At 32.8% G+C, this 17,369-nt stretch overlaps 2 protein-coding genes and 1 pseudogene across 2 annotated transcripts in view; all 3 read right to left on the bottom strand.

Moving 5' to 3' along the window:
* Positions 1-2,564: 2,564 nt before the first annotated feature.
* Positions 2,565-8,240, bottom strand: LOC21397224 (lysosomal Pro-X carboxypeptidase). Its single transcript, XM_024168029.1, has 10 exons — positions 8,230-8,240; positions 6,928-7,234; positions 6,294-6,480; positions 5,470-5,603; positions 5,226-5,338; positions 4,634-4,883; positions 3,733-3,885; positions 3,163-3,242; positions 2,965-3,014; positions 2,565-2,701 (listed from the first exon to the last, which is right to left on the bottom strand). The coding sequence occupies exons 1-10, from the start codon at positions 8,238-8,240 to the stop codon at positions 2,565-2,567; spliced, it is 1,422 nt and encodes a 473-aa protein (XP_024023797.1).
* Positions 8,241-9,399: 1,159 nt separating this feature from the next.
* On the bottom strand, positions 9,400-11,453 carry LOC112092273 (annotated as a pseudogene).
* A 582-nt stretch (positions 11,454-12,035) lies between these two features.
* LOC21397223 (vacuolar protein sorting-associated protein 41 homolog) overlaps positions 12,036-17,369 on the bottom strand; it is an 8,744-nt gene continuing 3,410 nt past the window's right edge. Inside the window, exons 5-19 of the mRNA XM_024168015.1 lie at positions 16,789-16,921; positions 16,608-16,698; positions 15,869-15,971; positions 15,607-15,710; positions 15,413-15,506; positions 15,163-15,318; positions 15,018-15,080; positions 14,838-14,903; positions 14,226-14,426; positions 13,890-13,967; positions 13,691-13,810; positions 13,390-13,470; positions 13,203-13,288; positions 12,901-12,982; positions 12,036-12,809 (exon numbers count right to left, since the gene is read on the bottom strand). Coding sequence (XP_024023783.1) covers positions 12,381-12,809; positions 12,901-12,982; positions 13,203-13,288; positions 13,390-13,470; positions 13,691-13,810; positions 13,890-13,967; positions 14,226-14,426; positions 14,838-14,903; positions 15,018-15,080; positions 15,163-15,318; positions 15,413-15,506; positions 15,607-15,710; positions 15,869-15,971; positions 16,608-16,698; positions 16,789-16,921 — 1,887 coding nt within the window. The 3' untranslated portion in view covers positions 12,036-12,380. The remainder of the gene's footprint in view (positions 12,810-12,900; positions 12,983-13,202; positions 13,289-13,389; positions 13,471-13,690; positions 13,811-13,889; positions 13,968-14,225; positions 14,427-14,837; positions 14,904-15,017; positions 15,081-15,162; positions 15,319-15,412; positions 15,507-15,606; positions 15,711-15,868; positions 15,972-16,607; positions 16,699-16,788; positions 16,922-17,369) is intronic.

Genomic DNA, 17,369 nt, shown 5'->3' with positions numbered 1-17,369 from the left:
TCCCTTTGTTCTTTTGTTTTTCGTGTTAAAAGAATATGTAATAAGGATAAATTAGAACAACAAAAAAAATTATGATACACATTAAAAGACCATTTAATTAAGGAAATAAATTTAGAAACGCCCACAATCATTTCTAACGGGAAAGGTCTCTTTCTTCATGTACTACAAGATGTGATTTTTATTTGGGAGCTTCTTTGGTACGATTAAAAAAACAAACTATATGTAGTTCTCTATTTTCAGACTGTTAGGTCTGTTTTTATCCTGGTGTCACAAGTGGTATTGTAACACTTTACTGTGACACTGTTTTTAACAGTAAATCTGAAATTAAACCAGCAAGGCAAAATGCAGGAAAATAATGCAGGAATGTAAAGAACACCAGAAAAATGATATCGCAGTTCGGTGCCCCCACCTGCCCTGCGGGGCCACGCCCAGACAATGATCAATCCACTAAGTTCAAAAGATTACAAAGGACCGAACGGTCTTACACACTCAACGACTCCCTCCTTGACGATGTCGCCGTTGCCTAGAATCTCCTTAGAAAGCTTGATCAGCGAGCACCACTCGACTTGACGGTTTCCTCCCAAAACTAAAGAAATCTTCTCCCGAAGAACCAACTCGAAAGTGTTCTAACAATTTGTCGCAACACATTAAGCGACACTTAACATTACAATCTCAATATGACATGGACAAATGCAACTTTTTTGTTTTCAGCCCTGTGTGTTCATTACACGTTCTGCCCACATCATCATAAACCCTCATACCACTTTATATACCATCACATAATCACACCCCTCAATCATCCATGATAAGCACATCCAATCATGGTAATATCTCCTCCATTCACACCACAAATCAGGTCATTTGCCCCAATGACAGTAAGAAGACAATCATTCTCAATATTTCTCACAATTCTTTCCTTAGAAGATCCAGCCATAATGCTCTAAAAAGTCCACTCTTAATTTTCAGCCAATAAACATGACAACTAAACTTTCTTTAAGAGGACTACCAGTTTACAATGCCAACCAATCTTACAACCAATTTGCCAAAAATAAGCCAACACAAAAAATGCACTAACACAGACGTTAAATTTGTATAAAAAATTATCTATTCTGTTTATTTTTTTAATCTGATATGATTTTGACTTGATCCAACTGGCCTCTCTTTTATTTTCTGAGGAATATTTGTGGTAGATACATCTAGATAAGGGGAACAGAAAAAGGTTGGCAATAGAAGTGGCTATTGGAAAGTGATTACTATCAAGAGAACATAACACGTAGTAAAACTCCATAAAGATAGTGGTGGTACATGGTCTTTGCACTGAGAGACACTGAGCCATGCTCATTCTTCATAATACTTTTTCTCTGTCTTTTAAAATTTTTTTTTAATAATATCATGGCAGGTCAATTAAAATATTTCAACGAATATATAGAAATATCTTTTTATTTATCAATAATATTCCAAAAATAAATGCACAACTTATTTATTTATTTTTTTGAATCATTAAAAAAATTGTTAATAAAACCAGTTCCTATAATAACTATATTTACAATAATGAAAGAAATCAAGACAAATTTGAACAAATCAAAAGATAACCCAGTTTATTTCAACTATCAATGAGTCAATTTCTAATATTAATAATAAGAACTTGGAAAGTTTTTGTAATTTATCTTATTTATCACAAGCATATGTCTTTTACAAATTATCACAAAGTCAGAGTTTTAACTTTTTTAATTTATATACGTTAAGATTAAGATCTGTCTTTAACATTATAATATTTTAGTTGTTTCAGTATGATAATTTAAGTAAAAAAAAAAAAAAAAGTATAAGAATAGAATGATGTTAGAAGTACTTGTTCACTTTCACTGAAACACTGTACGTTCTTTTTTCTTTTTTTATGGGAACACTATACGCTCTTAAAGCAAAAGCCACAAGGGATCCAATATTCTTATGGGCTTATAATCTCAGTATTTTACGTGTTCAAATTTCACTTTCTTAAGAAAAAATGAAGAGTTTTTCTTTAAAAATGCATGAGTCTAGAGTTTTACTTCTTACTCTTAATAAATACATTTTTATTAATGTAATTATTTGACTAAAAAAGTTATTAATAAAGAATAAAAAGTGAAAATTTTAACTCATACACTTTCATGAGGTATTTATCAATATTACCGAATCCGTAATCCATATTCACCCAAATACAGGTGAATTAGATCAATACCCGTACTTCTAGAGAGATGTCATTCGAATATATCATTTTTATAAATAATTTAAGCTTAATTTAATTAGAAATAAAAATAATGCAGGTGAATAACTAGACTGTAAATAAGGGATTATGAGATATGTTAATCTTTAGGTTAACCTTAAGGTTCATTTTTAAATTATTCACGAAAATGTTAAATGCTCTTCATGATTGAAACGATGAAGTCCAACATTCGCAGTTTCCAAGACTAAATTTCTAGTGACATAGATGTTTACCGCTCTGAAGACCTTATTTTGCATATATTTGATTATCTAACTGTGTTGGTTTAAGAAGAATCGCCTTGAGTCTCTAACTATAAAGGTAAGTTTCACTTGTTGAACGCTTCGAGATCAAAATAGTACTGAGCAATCCATCTTTTAATGATATTGACCTCAATCTTCCGCTGCTTGACTAACCAATCTGGATCAGTTTCCTTTGCTCGATGAATATCTAAGCAATGAGACCCTGCAAATTCATAATTTTGTTTTAGTTCTAATTTTGTTCTAATTCTAAGTTAATTTGCTATATAAAATGGAAGATTCTCTGATACAAATGGTGTATTGTAGGTCAGGCTTTTCTAACCGTTAAATATGCGTATTTTTTAATTTTTATGTGATTTTATACAAATCTAACGGTTAAAAAACCCGATTTATCGGTATGTTGGCCTCTCAAAAAATGTCCCATATAAAATTCTCTGACGAGAATCTGAATTAACATGTGATACGCACCTTTGGTTGTGGTCACGGCAACAACACTCTTTGATATGTTCTCCAGGACCCTAATAGAATGATAGACAAAAAAAAAAAAAAAAAAAAAAAAAAAAAAAAAAAAAAAAAGTAAAGGAAAGCATTAATTAAGTCAATGAATTGAGGATTAGTTTTTCTTACTAGTAATTTTATCTTGTTAGATAATTAGTTAATAATTACCCTCCGCTGCTATAAGGGTCTCGCAGGCCGTTGGAGAAAATGATGTTGCTAGCAAACCTGCGGAGTATCAGCTTTATATCCTACAAAATTTGAAGTGTCAATTTTGGTGCAAGAAGAAATATTAGTAATAGTGTCAATCGCTAGCTAATGCATATTTGGAATTGTAAAACCAACAAAAGTGATTCAGAAACATTAAAATTTCAGCTAAATTTAGCAAAAGCATAAACAAATCCATCCACGTTGCAAATGGTAAAATCCACTTTTGACAACTAGTAGTCTAATACCATTTAGTAAAGTTTCATTTTGTATTATTGAATTCATGAACCATTTAGAAAGTTTCATCATGAATTGTTTGATTATAAATATCGTGAACCTATATGTGTCGAAATCTTACAGGTTCTATAATATTAAAATAATTGTTTTGTCCTAACTTTACATCCCCAACAAGTCACAAGTCACATTTCATGTTTATGACATGTCATAAAGCTGTGTTTGCATAAATATATCATTTTTCTTAAGAGGCATGATTTGAAGAGGAGAAAACAGTCGTAATAATAATGTAGTACATACTTTGCCTCCATAGTAAGTAGTGACCCAATGAGGGCGTGGAGGAACGTCATAAGCGGCCTTGCATTCATTAATGAAGTCCTGTAGCTCAAAAGGAGAAGCGGAAAACATGGTATTGTTGCTGATGCCTATGGGGATCACCATCTCACTGCATGTCTATACACACACAGATATACATATATATATATATATATATACACACACACAAATTAAAACTTGTCACAGACCAATCTCATGCGTATATATACATATATGTAAATTCTTTTTATGATCTATCCAGATGGACGGTTCATCTAACTTAACATGTAGAAGTGAAAAACATAACATGACATTCATTAAACGTAATATTAATGTCACAAAGACGTAGCATAATCAATTTTACGTTCAACATCATATTACGTCGAACGTCAATAATATATTTAATAACGGTCATGTTCCATTTTTTACTTAATATATGCTATGTTGGATGTACCGTCTATCCGGATGGATTACAAAAACACCTATATATGTTACACTTAATTAGCTAAATGAGTGTTACACACACGTTTTACACGAGCATATGAGAAAAGTTATATTTTCTAAACTGTACAACTACTGAACTTAAAAATCTGCTTATAATTGTAATGAAACAGTTAAAACAAAGAAAGAAGGATTATGTACATACATATATATATTAATCTATAGTGTGTTTTACACTTAATAAACTAAATGAGTGTTACATGCATGTATAAATAAATGTTACACAACATACGAGAAAAGTTATATTTTCCAGATTGTACAATATCACCGGACTTAAAACTTAATGAAACAGTTAAAACAAAGAAAGGAGGATTATATATATATATATATATATATTATATATATATATATATATATATATATATAATGTGTGTGTGTGTGGTACCTGCCAATTCCAGCCGACGTCAGTTTCAGAAAGATTTCGAGGTTGATTGACATAACATGTACTATTAGTTATATAAGAAGAAAGGCCTAAGAATATTTTGCCAAGAATATCATGATCATCAATATCATTAGCTCCATCAATTCCTCCACATATCACACTAACTGGATATCTTGGTGGATGATTGTATTGTGCAGCAGTAGCATACATTATCCTCAGGTAACGCTTCAGCTCTGAAGATTTCTCCAAAGGACTAAATACAATTTGTATATAAAAATTTAGAAACTCAGAAAAATTTCTATCTTTAGATCATAATTTTTTTTTTTTTTTTTTTAAAGATGATCATACTATCATGATGTGCTAAACGAAATTCTTATATTAATGCAAAGTTTTGTGGTAGGATATGAAAAAAAAAATATCTAAGTGGTATAGGACATAAATTCTAATACTAAGATTAAATTCAGGTATATATATATATTTTTTAACTACACGATCAAATTAGAAACACATCGAATTGAAACTATATTTTACCGGTAGGGTATTTTTTTTTTTTTAATAATACTCTATTGAAAAGAATTCGTTTAATTCCAATTACCGGCACGTATGGAATTTTTCACTCAGTATTGAAAGGCCGTTCGGCAAAGCAGCAACTCTATCAATTTCAGACCATGATTTTTGTATGGTTTTATAGCAACTCTCGCTAGCTTCCTGCACAATTAATATGGAAACATAAATGATAATATATACATATGAAATAAAAAAAAAAATTATTTTTAAAAAAAAAAAAAAAAAAAAAAAAAAAAAAAAGTGAAAGATCAAGAATATAAAATTGTTATTACTATAAAATCCTTGGTGACGATGGAGTAGTATCCATCTTGTGGTGTGATGTTGTCGAAGTAGAGAATTGGAGCCGATGACGCAAGAGCTCCAAGTGCTATGTGGGGATATTTCAGCCTAAACCAAGATGCTAACACTGCATATAAAATTGAAATATTAACTAGTCATTACGATGTAGTTCTCAATCTTTATATGATCACATCAAAATCATATCTATCTAAATAAAAAAGAAAATGAAAATTTTCAGCTTTGGTGGTAGAAAAATGTAGGATTAATTCACAGTAAAGTATTTTTTTCTCATCCTGCCAAATAATTTTTTTATTAACTAATGTTAAATAGTATACATAATAAACAACTTATGTGGTATGGAACACTTGCTACTAAAAAATTTCTAAACGCCAAATTAAATAGTTGTGTATCCAAAAATATTTGAACGATCCTTTGAAAACTGTGTGTATATATACATAGGGAATTTCTCTGATGATCTTTTTTTTTTTTAGAACACCGTTATTTCCTACTTATTAGATATGTATTAAATCTGGTCAAAAATCAAATCAGATTGAAAAGTAATACAGATCGGACGGCTGATTGACAGGAAACACCAGTGTTCTCAAAAAAGATGAAACGCCAAAGAAAATCGCATATATATATATATATATATATATGAGTGTTCAATAATTATATATCAAATATAAAAATTTGATGAATCTCGTCATAAATTTTTATATTAACTATCCAATTCATTAATCAACGAAAATTTTTTATAACCGGTAAGTTGTCAGATAGTAAATATATGAAGATTTAGGATTTGAATTTTAGTACTAACTTCCTCCATAGGATCCGCCTATAACAATGACTGGTGATTTTTCTGCATGAAATTTCCGCTTTACATGTAGCAGAATTTCTGCATAATCTGCTATAGCTTGAGCCGAGTTGAAATACCCCAAAGTGCTTGCATTTTTCAAAGCCTCTTCCCTTGACCCAAATGGAATTGACTTCCCATAATATCTATGCTGATCAATCACAAAAAAAAAAAAAAAAACAAAAAAAACAAAACAAAAAAAAACATATATATATATATATATATATATGTACACATAAACAAATGAGAGCAACAAGTACACACAAACAAACTACGTTCGTCTAATTAAATTTTATGTACATAAAAAGCATACGCACACGTATATACGTACATACACATAATATTAAAGTCTCACTTTGAACAATATCAGATAATACTATAAGACACCAGCAATATCAGATAATATATAGGGGTCTATTATTTCTAGGTAGTGCCTATAAGCACTGGGGTGTCCCTTGACATTTTGATTAAGATTATTATGAAAATTTGAACTAACAATAGGAGTGATAGAATTCTATAATTTAGATTTGTTATTGTTTAATTATGATATGATGCCATGATCATATGTATTTGTGTAGTTGATATGATAAGTATATACCTCTATGTAGATTAGGAGAGCTTTAAACTCAGGGGCGTTATCAGTGAGGAATCCAATCGCGGAGAGAGCACCGGCGTCCAAAGGAGCTTCTGCTCCCAAGTGAGCAAATATTGGTGCGTTAGAACCTCCCCAATACTTGGAGTTCACAACATATCGTTGCTGAAAAGTTGAGTAACTCTCGGGCCTGTAGTTGAAGTGATCCAGTGTTTGGTTGTAGAAAAACGTTTCATAATCTTCCGAACGAGAATCTGCCGACGGAGATTCGGTGTCGGGAAGGAACGTTTCGTGATGACCAGTTAGACTTAGTCTTGGAATTTTATTCAACGTTGAAGTTCTTCATGGCAAAAGGGTTGAAGGGTTTGGGTCTTTTGGCTGCATATATAAAAGGTATTCTCCTTAGTGTTCCCATTCGCATTTTAAGATTTTACTATCTTAATTTTAAATTAATCTCACTTAATCTTTTCTGTTTAAATTTTCATTAAAATTAAAATAAATAAAAATAGATACATTACCACACTTAACTTACCCTTTCTTTGACTGTGAGGCAAAAAAAAAAGGAAATTCTTAAATTTTATAAAACTAAATGAAAATAACCCTAAAATTGAATCCGCACTAGTGAGAGTATATATTAAGCCTGTAAGGTCTAAAGTTCCGCAAGTAAAAAATCCAAGAAGTAATGACATATTGCACTATGAAAACCAGTCCTTTCCCATGTACTTTATCAAGAATGATTTTCCATATGAAAGTAATTTATTAGACGTTTAGTTTATGGATTTAGAACCATGATTTAAAATCATTTTCGTTTTACATGTATTTTTTATGAAAGAAAATACTGTAGCGAACAACGAATTATAATTCGAACCATGACATGAATCTCCTTTCTAAACGCACGCGTTTTTCATTATTAATTAATGATAGATGCGCATATTGATGAATTTTAGTTAAATGATCAACTTCGTAAACCTCAATATATCACTGTCGTCTGTCGGCCGGCATATTAATCCAGGCTGGTATAGATCATAAATGGAAAGGGACAGATATTTGAAAATTAACGCCTTTATAGATGTATTTAGCTGTGTTAAATTTAAACAATGTTCTTTTATTATAAAAAAAAAATTGACAATCGTAAATTCTTGATTGATTTTCGGTAAATTAATGATTGATCTTGATAAATTGTTATTTAATAATTAGATTATCAGCGGATTAATATATCAATTTACAATCACGTATATGATTGATTTTTAAATTTTGTTTTAAAAACGAAATTTTCCGACAGAACTTGGTTGTAAATTTGTAACACACAAGTTGACCATTGACCTTTTTTATTCCCCTCAAAGACGTTTTAACTATATTGGTTTTAGACATAGACGCTTGAGGGAGAAACAAAACCTTGTAAATATTTAATTGGAATCATTATTGACTCGTTTTGGCATTTCAATTTCTTTATTCAAATATTGCTGGAAAGAATCGTGACTATTATAATTTGTAACGCATAACATATAATTAATTAAAAAAAAACGTATATCGTATATTTATATATAGTTGCTTGCCGTCCTATTTTGGTGCTTCGTCATTTTATTAATTGGATATTTTTACGTGTTTAATATGTTTTTTTTTTCTTTTTTTACTTCAATCAAGTAATCTAATGGTCCATTTCACCAATAGTTAAGATTTATTTACATGATTATAACGAATTCTCTCACACCTCACACATTAACCTTATTTGTTTATTTTATTTCATTATATTTCATTAAAATTCTAAAATATCACTAATGCTTGACTCTTTTTTTTTTTTTTTTACGACAATGCTAGAGTCAATCAAAAAAGGAAAATAAAATAAAATAAAATAAAAGATAATCAACAACCTATACATTTTTTTTATTTTTTACGGCGCTGATCTTAGAACAATACTATAAATCTTCATTGATGATCATCAGAATATGTTTTATTCAACCAATCACAATTTCACATGTTAATTATGTAACGTACAAATTATGAATAGAGATCCCACATAATATATTAATGTCGATCGACCGTTAACTGATTAAAAGCCAGTAGTGATGGTCATGATCACTCGTGATAATTACCATTTTTCTTGGTCTTGGGCTCTGCAATCCAGAATTCAATTATTTTGATCTCTTTGTCTCGTTGGGAGATCAAAGTTTTAGTAGTCAGATTTTATAGAAACTTCAAAGTTTTATTGGTATAATAATTTTCTGGTAGGATTAGAAAAAATAAATTATCAGTAATTCACCGTTTTTAGTAGTCAAATTTTATAGAAACTATCTATTCTATATATTTTTTTTTTATTTTATGTGATTTTAACTAAATCCAATGATAAGAAAATTGACTCTATCAGTATGTTGGCATGTCAGAAAAACTCTCTAATAACTTTTCTAAAAATTTTATTTACAAAATGACTACAAGACAATCTGGAACGACCACTTTCTATAAAAAACAACTATCCAATAATCAAATGCAATAGCAAATACCAAATACCAGCCATATCCACCCATCGTATCGTTGGTTGTGTAAATAATCAAATGCAATATGGCATGGCAGCACAAGATTATCATTTGCTGCTGCTGCAATTCTGTCAAGAACATCACTTCCCTTTGGTGCTCCATCAATGGTGTCGCATAGAGAGCTCACTAAATTACTCGGAGGATTGTCGTATTGAGCTGAATATTCATATAAGAATCCTAAGTAGTCATTCGGCTGATTTGATGAATTAAAAGGCCTTAACTCGAAGAGGAAATAAAAGACATCATCAGTTTCCAAACCAAGCATATAACTAAGGCAATAATCGGGAAAAAAAAAAAAAAAAAGACTTGTGTCCATAAAACTAAACTCCTAAATTTGTTGGTAATAAAACACATTACGGGAGGAAATGAGAACCTACCTTCTTCTCATTGGCTTCTCATTGGCAAAGCTGTACATAGCCCACTGATATTTCTCAATTTCATTTTTCATATATAAAATTTTGCTAAAATTTCAATTACCGCCTATTTAATAATTGCTCCCACCCATTTAATAATGAAACTAATAACTATATTCTCATAATTTAATAATTTTTAACGAGCCTCTTAGAAAGACCGTACTTTCACCGTAACACATAAAAGTGAGAAACATAACATGATATTTAATATAACACTGAAATACGTAAAACTAGAAAATTTAATTATTCTAGACTTTTGTTATTCCTTTTTAACACAAATGTTATGTTTATTTAATATCATGTTACGTTAACAAAAGTCTAATAATCTTTTTTATATATATTTTTTCCATATTATTTGCTTCTTTTTTTTTTTTTTTTTCAGCTCCCGGCAATTTCTATCCCACTTATACTTGGGAAAATGTTATAACGTGCAACTACTGAAGAGTGTGTTAAGCTTCTCAAGTCCTCCTTTTTCTGCTGCAACTCTATCAATTTCAGACCAAGATTGTCTTATTGTATTATAACAACTCTCACTAGTTTCCTGCACCAGAAGCCAAAAAAAACAAAGGAAAAAGAATTCTTGAAGACAATACGGAAAATAGATTTAAGACATCAAGGGCCTATGATCTTTTCCCTTCTTACTCTAAAATCCTTTGTGACAATGACATGGTATGCATTTTGTGGAGTAATGTCGTCGAAGTAGAGAATCGGAGCGGATGACGCCGAATCGCCGGCGATAACATGTGGATATTTTAGGCGAAACCATGATGCAAGCACTAAAAATAACAAACAAGTAACAAGAAAAGTCATGAGTTGAACATCCGTGAAAAACAGTCAGTTGAGAGCTAGTAGTGTGTGATTGTGAACATACTTCCACCGTAGGATCCGCCAACTGCAATAACTTTCAGCAGAGAGATTCTTCTTTAGATCTGTTATAAGCTGCGCATAATCTGCCAAAGTTTGTGTGGAGCTGAAGAATCCGAGTGTGCTGGCGTTTTGGAAAGCTTCCTCGGCGGATCCAAATGGCGTTGAATCTCCCTAGTATCGATGCTGTAATGACAAAGAAGTGAGAATATTCCTTCTCCATTGTAACTTGCAGGTGCTTTTCACTACTTTGGCAAATCCTTTTTTCTTTTCCCATTCAAAGTATTGGGCATACTTGGGCGATCTCAAAGAGTAGAAACACTTGCTCTTAATAGAACATCATGAAATGCATAAATTTAACTCCACAAGATGAAAAGTTTAAGAATTCAATCCCGAAACAGTCATTTTCATCAAATCTCAAAGTTACTAAGAAATAGGCTTTAGATGCTTTTGAAATCAAAGACTGTTATTGGAACACAAGCCACTGACTGACCTCTATGTAAAGCAATAGACCATTGAAACGAGAAGCGAGATCAACCATAAATCCAGCACCAGACACTGCAGCGTCGATTGGTGCTTCGTGTCTGGTGTAGACGAAGATTGGAGAACAAGTATTGGCACCACCCCAGTGCTTGAAATTCACAATATATTTGTGTTGGGAGGTGGTATCACTCTCTGGCTTGTAATTAAAATGGTCACTGCGAGTCTGATGGCAGTGTCGCATGGTTCTTGTTCATCACTTTCTCTCTAATATTAACCATTCCAAATCCTTCTGTCCTGAGATTAGTTGAGGATAGGGATACCGAAGTCATCGTCATAACGAAGAAAAGCTGCACTAGCATTATCATGTTAAATGATAATTCCTGCATCTTTCGTTGGATCATGTCCATGGAGATTTTAGTTTCCTTCAATTCTGCAGGATGAAATGGTGAACTGGGGTATCCCTACAGTTCAAGTAAACGGATTCTTGTTTTGCTTACGACAGTTACAAAGTTGATTTTGGATTGATTTTGGAAACAAGCTTGTTCTACTTGTTAACGATGCAGCCTTCCAAATAATAATAAGCTAATGATACCAGTTCTCCAAGTTCCATCATCATATTGTTTGTCACATCCAATTTCAAGGTTCGAGTGGTCTTGATTTAGTATTTACAATAAGTGTCATCAATAAAACAGAAGTGATAATAAAAGGACGAAGGGAGAGTATGGTTTCAATTCAAGAGTCTAAAAGAAATTGATGATTACATTCTTTTAAGATATTCATAAAATAGAATAAAAACAGAGAAATTATGATAACACAGTACCAATTTCTCTAGCATGAATCAAATTTTTACTATTACAACAAATATGGTACATTTCCACTCCCACAATTTAGCAACTAGCGTACCCGAAAGCTAGGAAAACCAGAAACTGAAAACAAAAGGTAGGGCGAATCGATACAAGAATGCTCAGCAAACAGAGAAGCGAAAAGAAAAAAGCCGCTCACTGTGGTCATATAATACACAAATCGATATCTCAACAAAAAACATGAGACAAAATAATAAATATCATGATGCAGGCCGTTAAAGCCCCACATAAAAAACGCCCTATTCACAGTAGAAATATACGGTTACACTAGAAGCGCACACACACACATGCTCGTATCGCGTAACTCAACTAGCAGCAGTAGTGCATAGGATGCAACGCATACGAGGGGTACCCGATTCGGCATCATCATCGTCATTATCATCATAACCATTATCGTACTCATATTCTGACACTTGGTCCCGAGTAGTCCCACTCGCTTTATTGGCACTCGTATAGGTGGAGTCCATAAGACAAGTCGTATGATAGGCATGACAACAGAAAAATACAATGACCGAGACACCTCGAATGGAGAAAGGATCGAAACACATGCAACACCTTCCCCCTCCCCTAGTTTTTGACTTGACACTCATGTTTCTAATACTCAAAGATTTCTCAATTGCTTGAGGAGCTCTGCTGTCGTTCCTTATCCCTCGTGCTTCGTTTTCTTCATTGCTTAAGTAAATTCCATGTTTTGCCTCATTGTAGTATTTAACCAGGAGGTTGACACAATCCGCCTGTTTCTCATTTCACGAAAAATGTCAGGATTTATCTCATGGTTCTCTATCAAAATGAAAGGAAACAATATAATGGGAAGCACATGATTACTTTGAGGATAGCATTACACCCATGTCTAAGAGATGTTTCTGTCCTATAATCAGTGATGATTTTGACTAGCCGATCCCTAAGCCTGAAAGAAAGAATCAGATTATCAGCATAAATGCTCCAAAAATGCCTTACTAGTCTCAATTTTTTGCAGCCAATTTGCAATAAGCATCTAAGTTTTATATAGGTTTCAAGAAAAATGCTGATACACGCGTACATATAGATAGAAATGTCCAAGTATGCATATGTAGAAGGAACAAGATAAATTTGTAGAAAACAACATACATCACTCTGGTCATACTAACCTCGGTATCTCCAGGCCATTTGGAACCATGTTCACAATATAGAGAGGGTCAAGATTGCCAACTGTGTGTTCCAACAACATGCCGACCTGCCAATTAGCAGAAACACTCAAAACATGTAAAACAGTAAACTAGTAAAATGTTCGCAGAACAAACTATACATATGTGCAATCGTATTGAATGGATATACCATTTCTGGTTTGTAAAGACATTGCTTAATCAATTCTTCCCAAAGCTCATCATCATGCTGCATCGTAACAAACTCCACGGCCTGTATGCAATTATAAAACTCACCCAATCAACAAAAAACCTCAAAAAAAAAAAAAAAAAGTATAAGAGGACAAGCTATCCTCCAAGCTAAAAATAAAACCAAAATAAGATCAAAACAAAACATAGCAAGAACTAAGCTATCAGCAAACCTCAAAATAAACAGCAAAATAAAAATCAACCTCAATGGAAAACATTTCCAGAATAAGAAGATGAGGCTCTACCTCTTCAATATCACCTAATTGATTAATAATTACAGCAAGAGCTTGTTTCGCGTTTCCCATCCTCCCAAGAATGAATACCTGCTCCCTCAAAAGATCTCTTTTGACGCATATTTCATATGCCTGGTATTCAGATTCAAGTGTTAATTCGCAGATAGTGTTAGAGAATCATATGTATTGATCATTCACCAACTGTTCAAACCTTCTCGAGTGTATAATGTTGACTGCTACGAAGAAAAGGAAGCATCATCTTTGGATCATAATCTGCATAAAGCTCAACCTAGCACACCAAAACAAAGGACAAGATATGAATGAGATGAGGCGCATGGCACAAAAAAGGAAATACTACCGTCAAAAAAAAGAAAAAAAAAAAAAGGAAATGCTGAACCAATTGCATAAGAACTTTTTAAAGGATGGGGATAGATTATCCTAAATAAGGAGGGTGCAATAGCTTTAGAGAAGATTTCAAGTGCACCCTTGGTTAGAATAGAAACAAGTTTCACAGGACAACCAAACCTATTTTATCCAATGCCAATACCTGCATATCATGATAATCCTTTCCAGCGTGAGGATTTACTTCAAATAATGAATGCAGATATAGATGCAAGAAATATCGTAAGTCACACTTTATTCTTGCATTTAGAAGCTGTGCGACAACTTCTGATGGAGTAATTAAATCCTTATGTTGAAGTAACAAAGAAACAGCACGCTTGCAGTCCAGCATCATTAGTTGAACAACCTGAAAAGTCGTGTACCACAAAAATAAATGAAGAAACTGTGTAACGGAATGAAGTATGAGCTGTACATGACTCCACGAGAGAAAATGAGATAATAGTTTACGAGGGAAAATTTCAATAAGGATTGTGCAAAATGCATGAATTCCAAATCCCTGACATCTGTTTCAAGGCTCAACTGAGTCCATAAGCATTGCAAATATAGATTCATTTCAAAAGCACCATTCGTAATGATGCCAATTCCTAAATTTTTCTTTTCTTTTCTTTTTTGTAAAAAACCATCATGTCTGCAATATTCTGAGAAACAGATGCAAATAAAATATAATTAAAAAAATCCCCAGTAATAAAACTATAAAGACCACCGCAGAAACCCTAAATAACAGTCCATGCTTTCGCTGTTCTAAACATAACTTTACCTTTTCCCTTATAGAATCGTGTAGGTTATGCTTCTCAATGAAGTCAAATATGTCTGGCTTCATAAGCTGCAAATTTCAAGCAGGAGGAATGAAAACAAAAAAGATTTCAGTAGTGCACTCGACATGGATTCTAAGGCAACAATAATTTTTGTTCCAAACGTGTAATAATTAAAGACATACATCAGCATATAGTGAAAATGCTTTCTCAAATTGCCCATCAATTACATACAGCTCAGCTAGTGCCTGAAACGAATACCAGAACTGTGAATTGCATTATAATTATCAAACAATTAGAATTATCATATGGTGAAGCATATTCTTGAACCTCTTTGAGAGCATCAGTCATTGATGAAGTATTTAGCTGAGGTTCAATGGCTGAGATAACGGGCAATGCAGAATATAACACAGATGGCCATGATTTAACAGTCGACAAAAGATCCTTATGGAAAGATGGATTTGTAGCCAGGGCTACAAGAGCAACCTGTTCCATGAAAAGCAAATTAGCGAGATTTTCTGGTTGGCACATGAGAAATACTATACAGAGACGACAGCAACCACTGTTTTCCCAAACAAACCTCATAAGCAGTATCACGCAGTCTGGGGTTTTCAGTTGGTATATATGGAACCAATACAGGAAGCTGACGAAGTTGAGCGAAATGGAAAACCCATCTGCGATAAGTGGTCCATTCTCAGTCTAAGACATCAAAAAAATTGGACACCAATTACTCACAACAATTTACAAAGAAATATAAACAATGGCCCTTAGTACCTTTCCCACGCTGAAGCAGATCCTTGCAACAATTTAGGGCACAAAGATGCAGCTTCAGCATATTTTCTTTCCACAATCAAATGATCAAGGTATCTAGATCCAACCTAAGTAGATAGATATGAACCAACTACACTGTTAATATTCCTCTGATTTACAATCAAATTATAGAAAATAGAGGGGAAATGTAATTCTTAAAAATGTAGATGCCAAACTAGAATGTTACCCAAAAATAAAAAATAAAACAAGCAAGAGTTTAAGATACCTCATCAAGGAGTTCACTGCGACCCTGTCCTGCTTCAACTGCAGCCAAAGCTTTTTCGTGCCATCCATGTTCAAGCAACCAAGCTATATGATCCTCAGCATCCCTGAATTTCATGGAACAATGACAATAAACATATAGATTAATAGTTGCCAAATTAGAAATACAAGAAGTTTAGCACAAAACAAAACAAGAAGTTTAGAAAAGGGTTAATATAAGACCCATATGAGTTTCGTTGTTTAACAAGAACCTTGGTTATGTATTTTACGTATATGCATGCATATGTATGTACGTATGTATAAAACTTTCATGTAGAGATAATATCTGATTTGGCCCTTGATTTGAAATTCTAACCATAATACAACCTGATACACACGATAAATTACAAAAATTGAGACTTCAAATGCTACTTTCTTTAAGAAAATGTTTAAATAACTTAACCAATAGGATTGGCCAATTGGTTCCCCAACTCACTCCTCAGCTTGAGGGGGCAAAGAATACATCTAGAAATCCATGACAAAAGAATTTAAGCCAAAAGCAAAATAGGATTTTGAGTCATTTTGGTATCCTTCAGAAGTTCTTCCTTTTGGCTAGGAACATCAATCACTTAGAAACAGAAGATTCCAAGAGTAAAAGATTTATAATATGGCCATCAGTCCACGACATTTAACTGTAGATATAATAATTGCATACACCATTCACTATATCAAAATGCAATACAAATAAGAAATGAAAAACTAACCTAGGTTTTGCGATGACTACGTCCTTTGGGGATACAATATAATACAGGGGTTCATCGCCTGCAGCCCATTGCCCACCGGCATAGCTGCTACCTAGATCCATATGAAAATGCTTTACAGCTGTTAAGATATATAAGTACCGGAAATCCAGAGACCATAACCTTAAATGACAAACATGTTAACCTGAGAAAGGAGCATGAGCAAGAGAATAGTCTTTTGCCTTGTAATGCTCAAAGCCATGTACAGGTAGGGCATCCGTTGAAAGTTCATCGTTATTCCATGATACAATCCGTACTTCTGGTCTTTGTGCATTTCCCTGCTTATATATATCACACATGTTAGAAACACACACAATACTTTCTGAACAGAGTGCGAATCCCCTGGCTTACAAAAGCTTTATGACAGGAAAAGTCAACATTCTCTAATTCCAAACAAGCACAAAACTTTCTGAGCACAGTGAATCACAGTTCTTGCTTACAAATATATATCTATATAATTGAAAAAGGAAATTTTCTCCAATGACAGTTTGCCCAAGGATAAAGACGGACGCCTCACAATATAGCAACAGGACTGTGAAACTTAAGTAGCTTTCTAGATACACACTGCAGTGCAGAATGCAGACTTGAGTAGCTTTCCAGATAAACCAAAAATCCAAAGCTCAACCAATTTATTAAAAGTAACAATCATGAATACAGAACCCTCTATTTGGCAACAGATATTCTACGAAGTTAAAAAAAAAAAAAAAAAAAAAAAAAATTAAAAGC

Source organism: Morus notabilis, unplaced genomic scaffold, assembly GCF_000414095.1.
Source record: "Morus notabilis unplaced genomic scaffold, ASM41409v2 Scaffold1460, whole genome shotgun sequence".
Classification (NCBI taxonomy): Eukaryota; Viridiplantae; Streptophyta; class Magnoliopsida; order Rosales; family Moraceae; genus Morus; species Morus notabilis.
The sequence above is the reverse complement of the archived record's forward strand: the minus strand, read 5'-3'. Positions and strand labels throughout refer to the sequence as shown.

What these genes read in the sequence shown, in the direction of transcription:
- LOC21397224 (XM_024168029.1), bottom strand. An exon ending in GACCCTTATAGCAGCGGAGG is followed by an intron (nt 3,015 to 3,162) that starts GTAATTATTAAC and finishes TCATTCTATTAG; the next exon opens with GGTCCTGGAGAACATATCAA. An exon ending in TGCCGTGACCACAACCAAAG is followed by an intron (nt 2,702 to 2,964) that starts GTGCGTATCACA and finishes ATGAATTTGCAG; the next exon opens with GGTCTCATTGCTTAGATATT.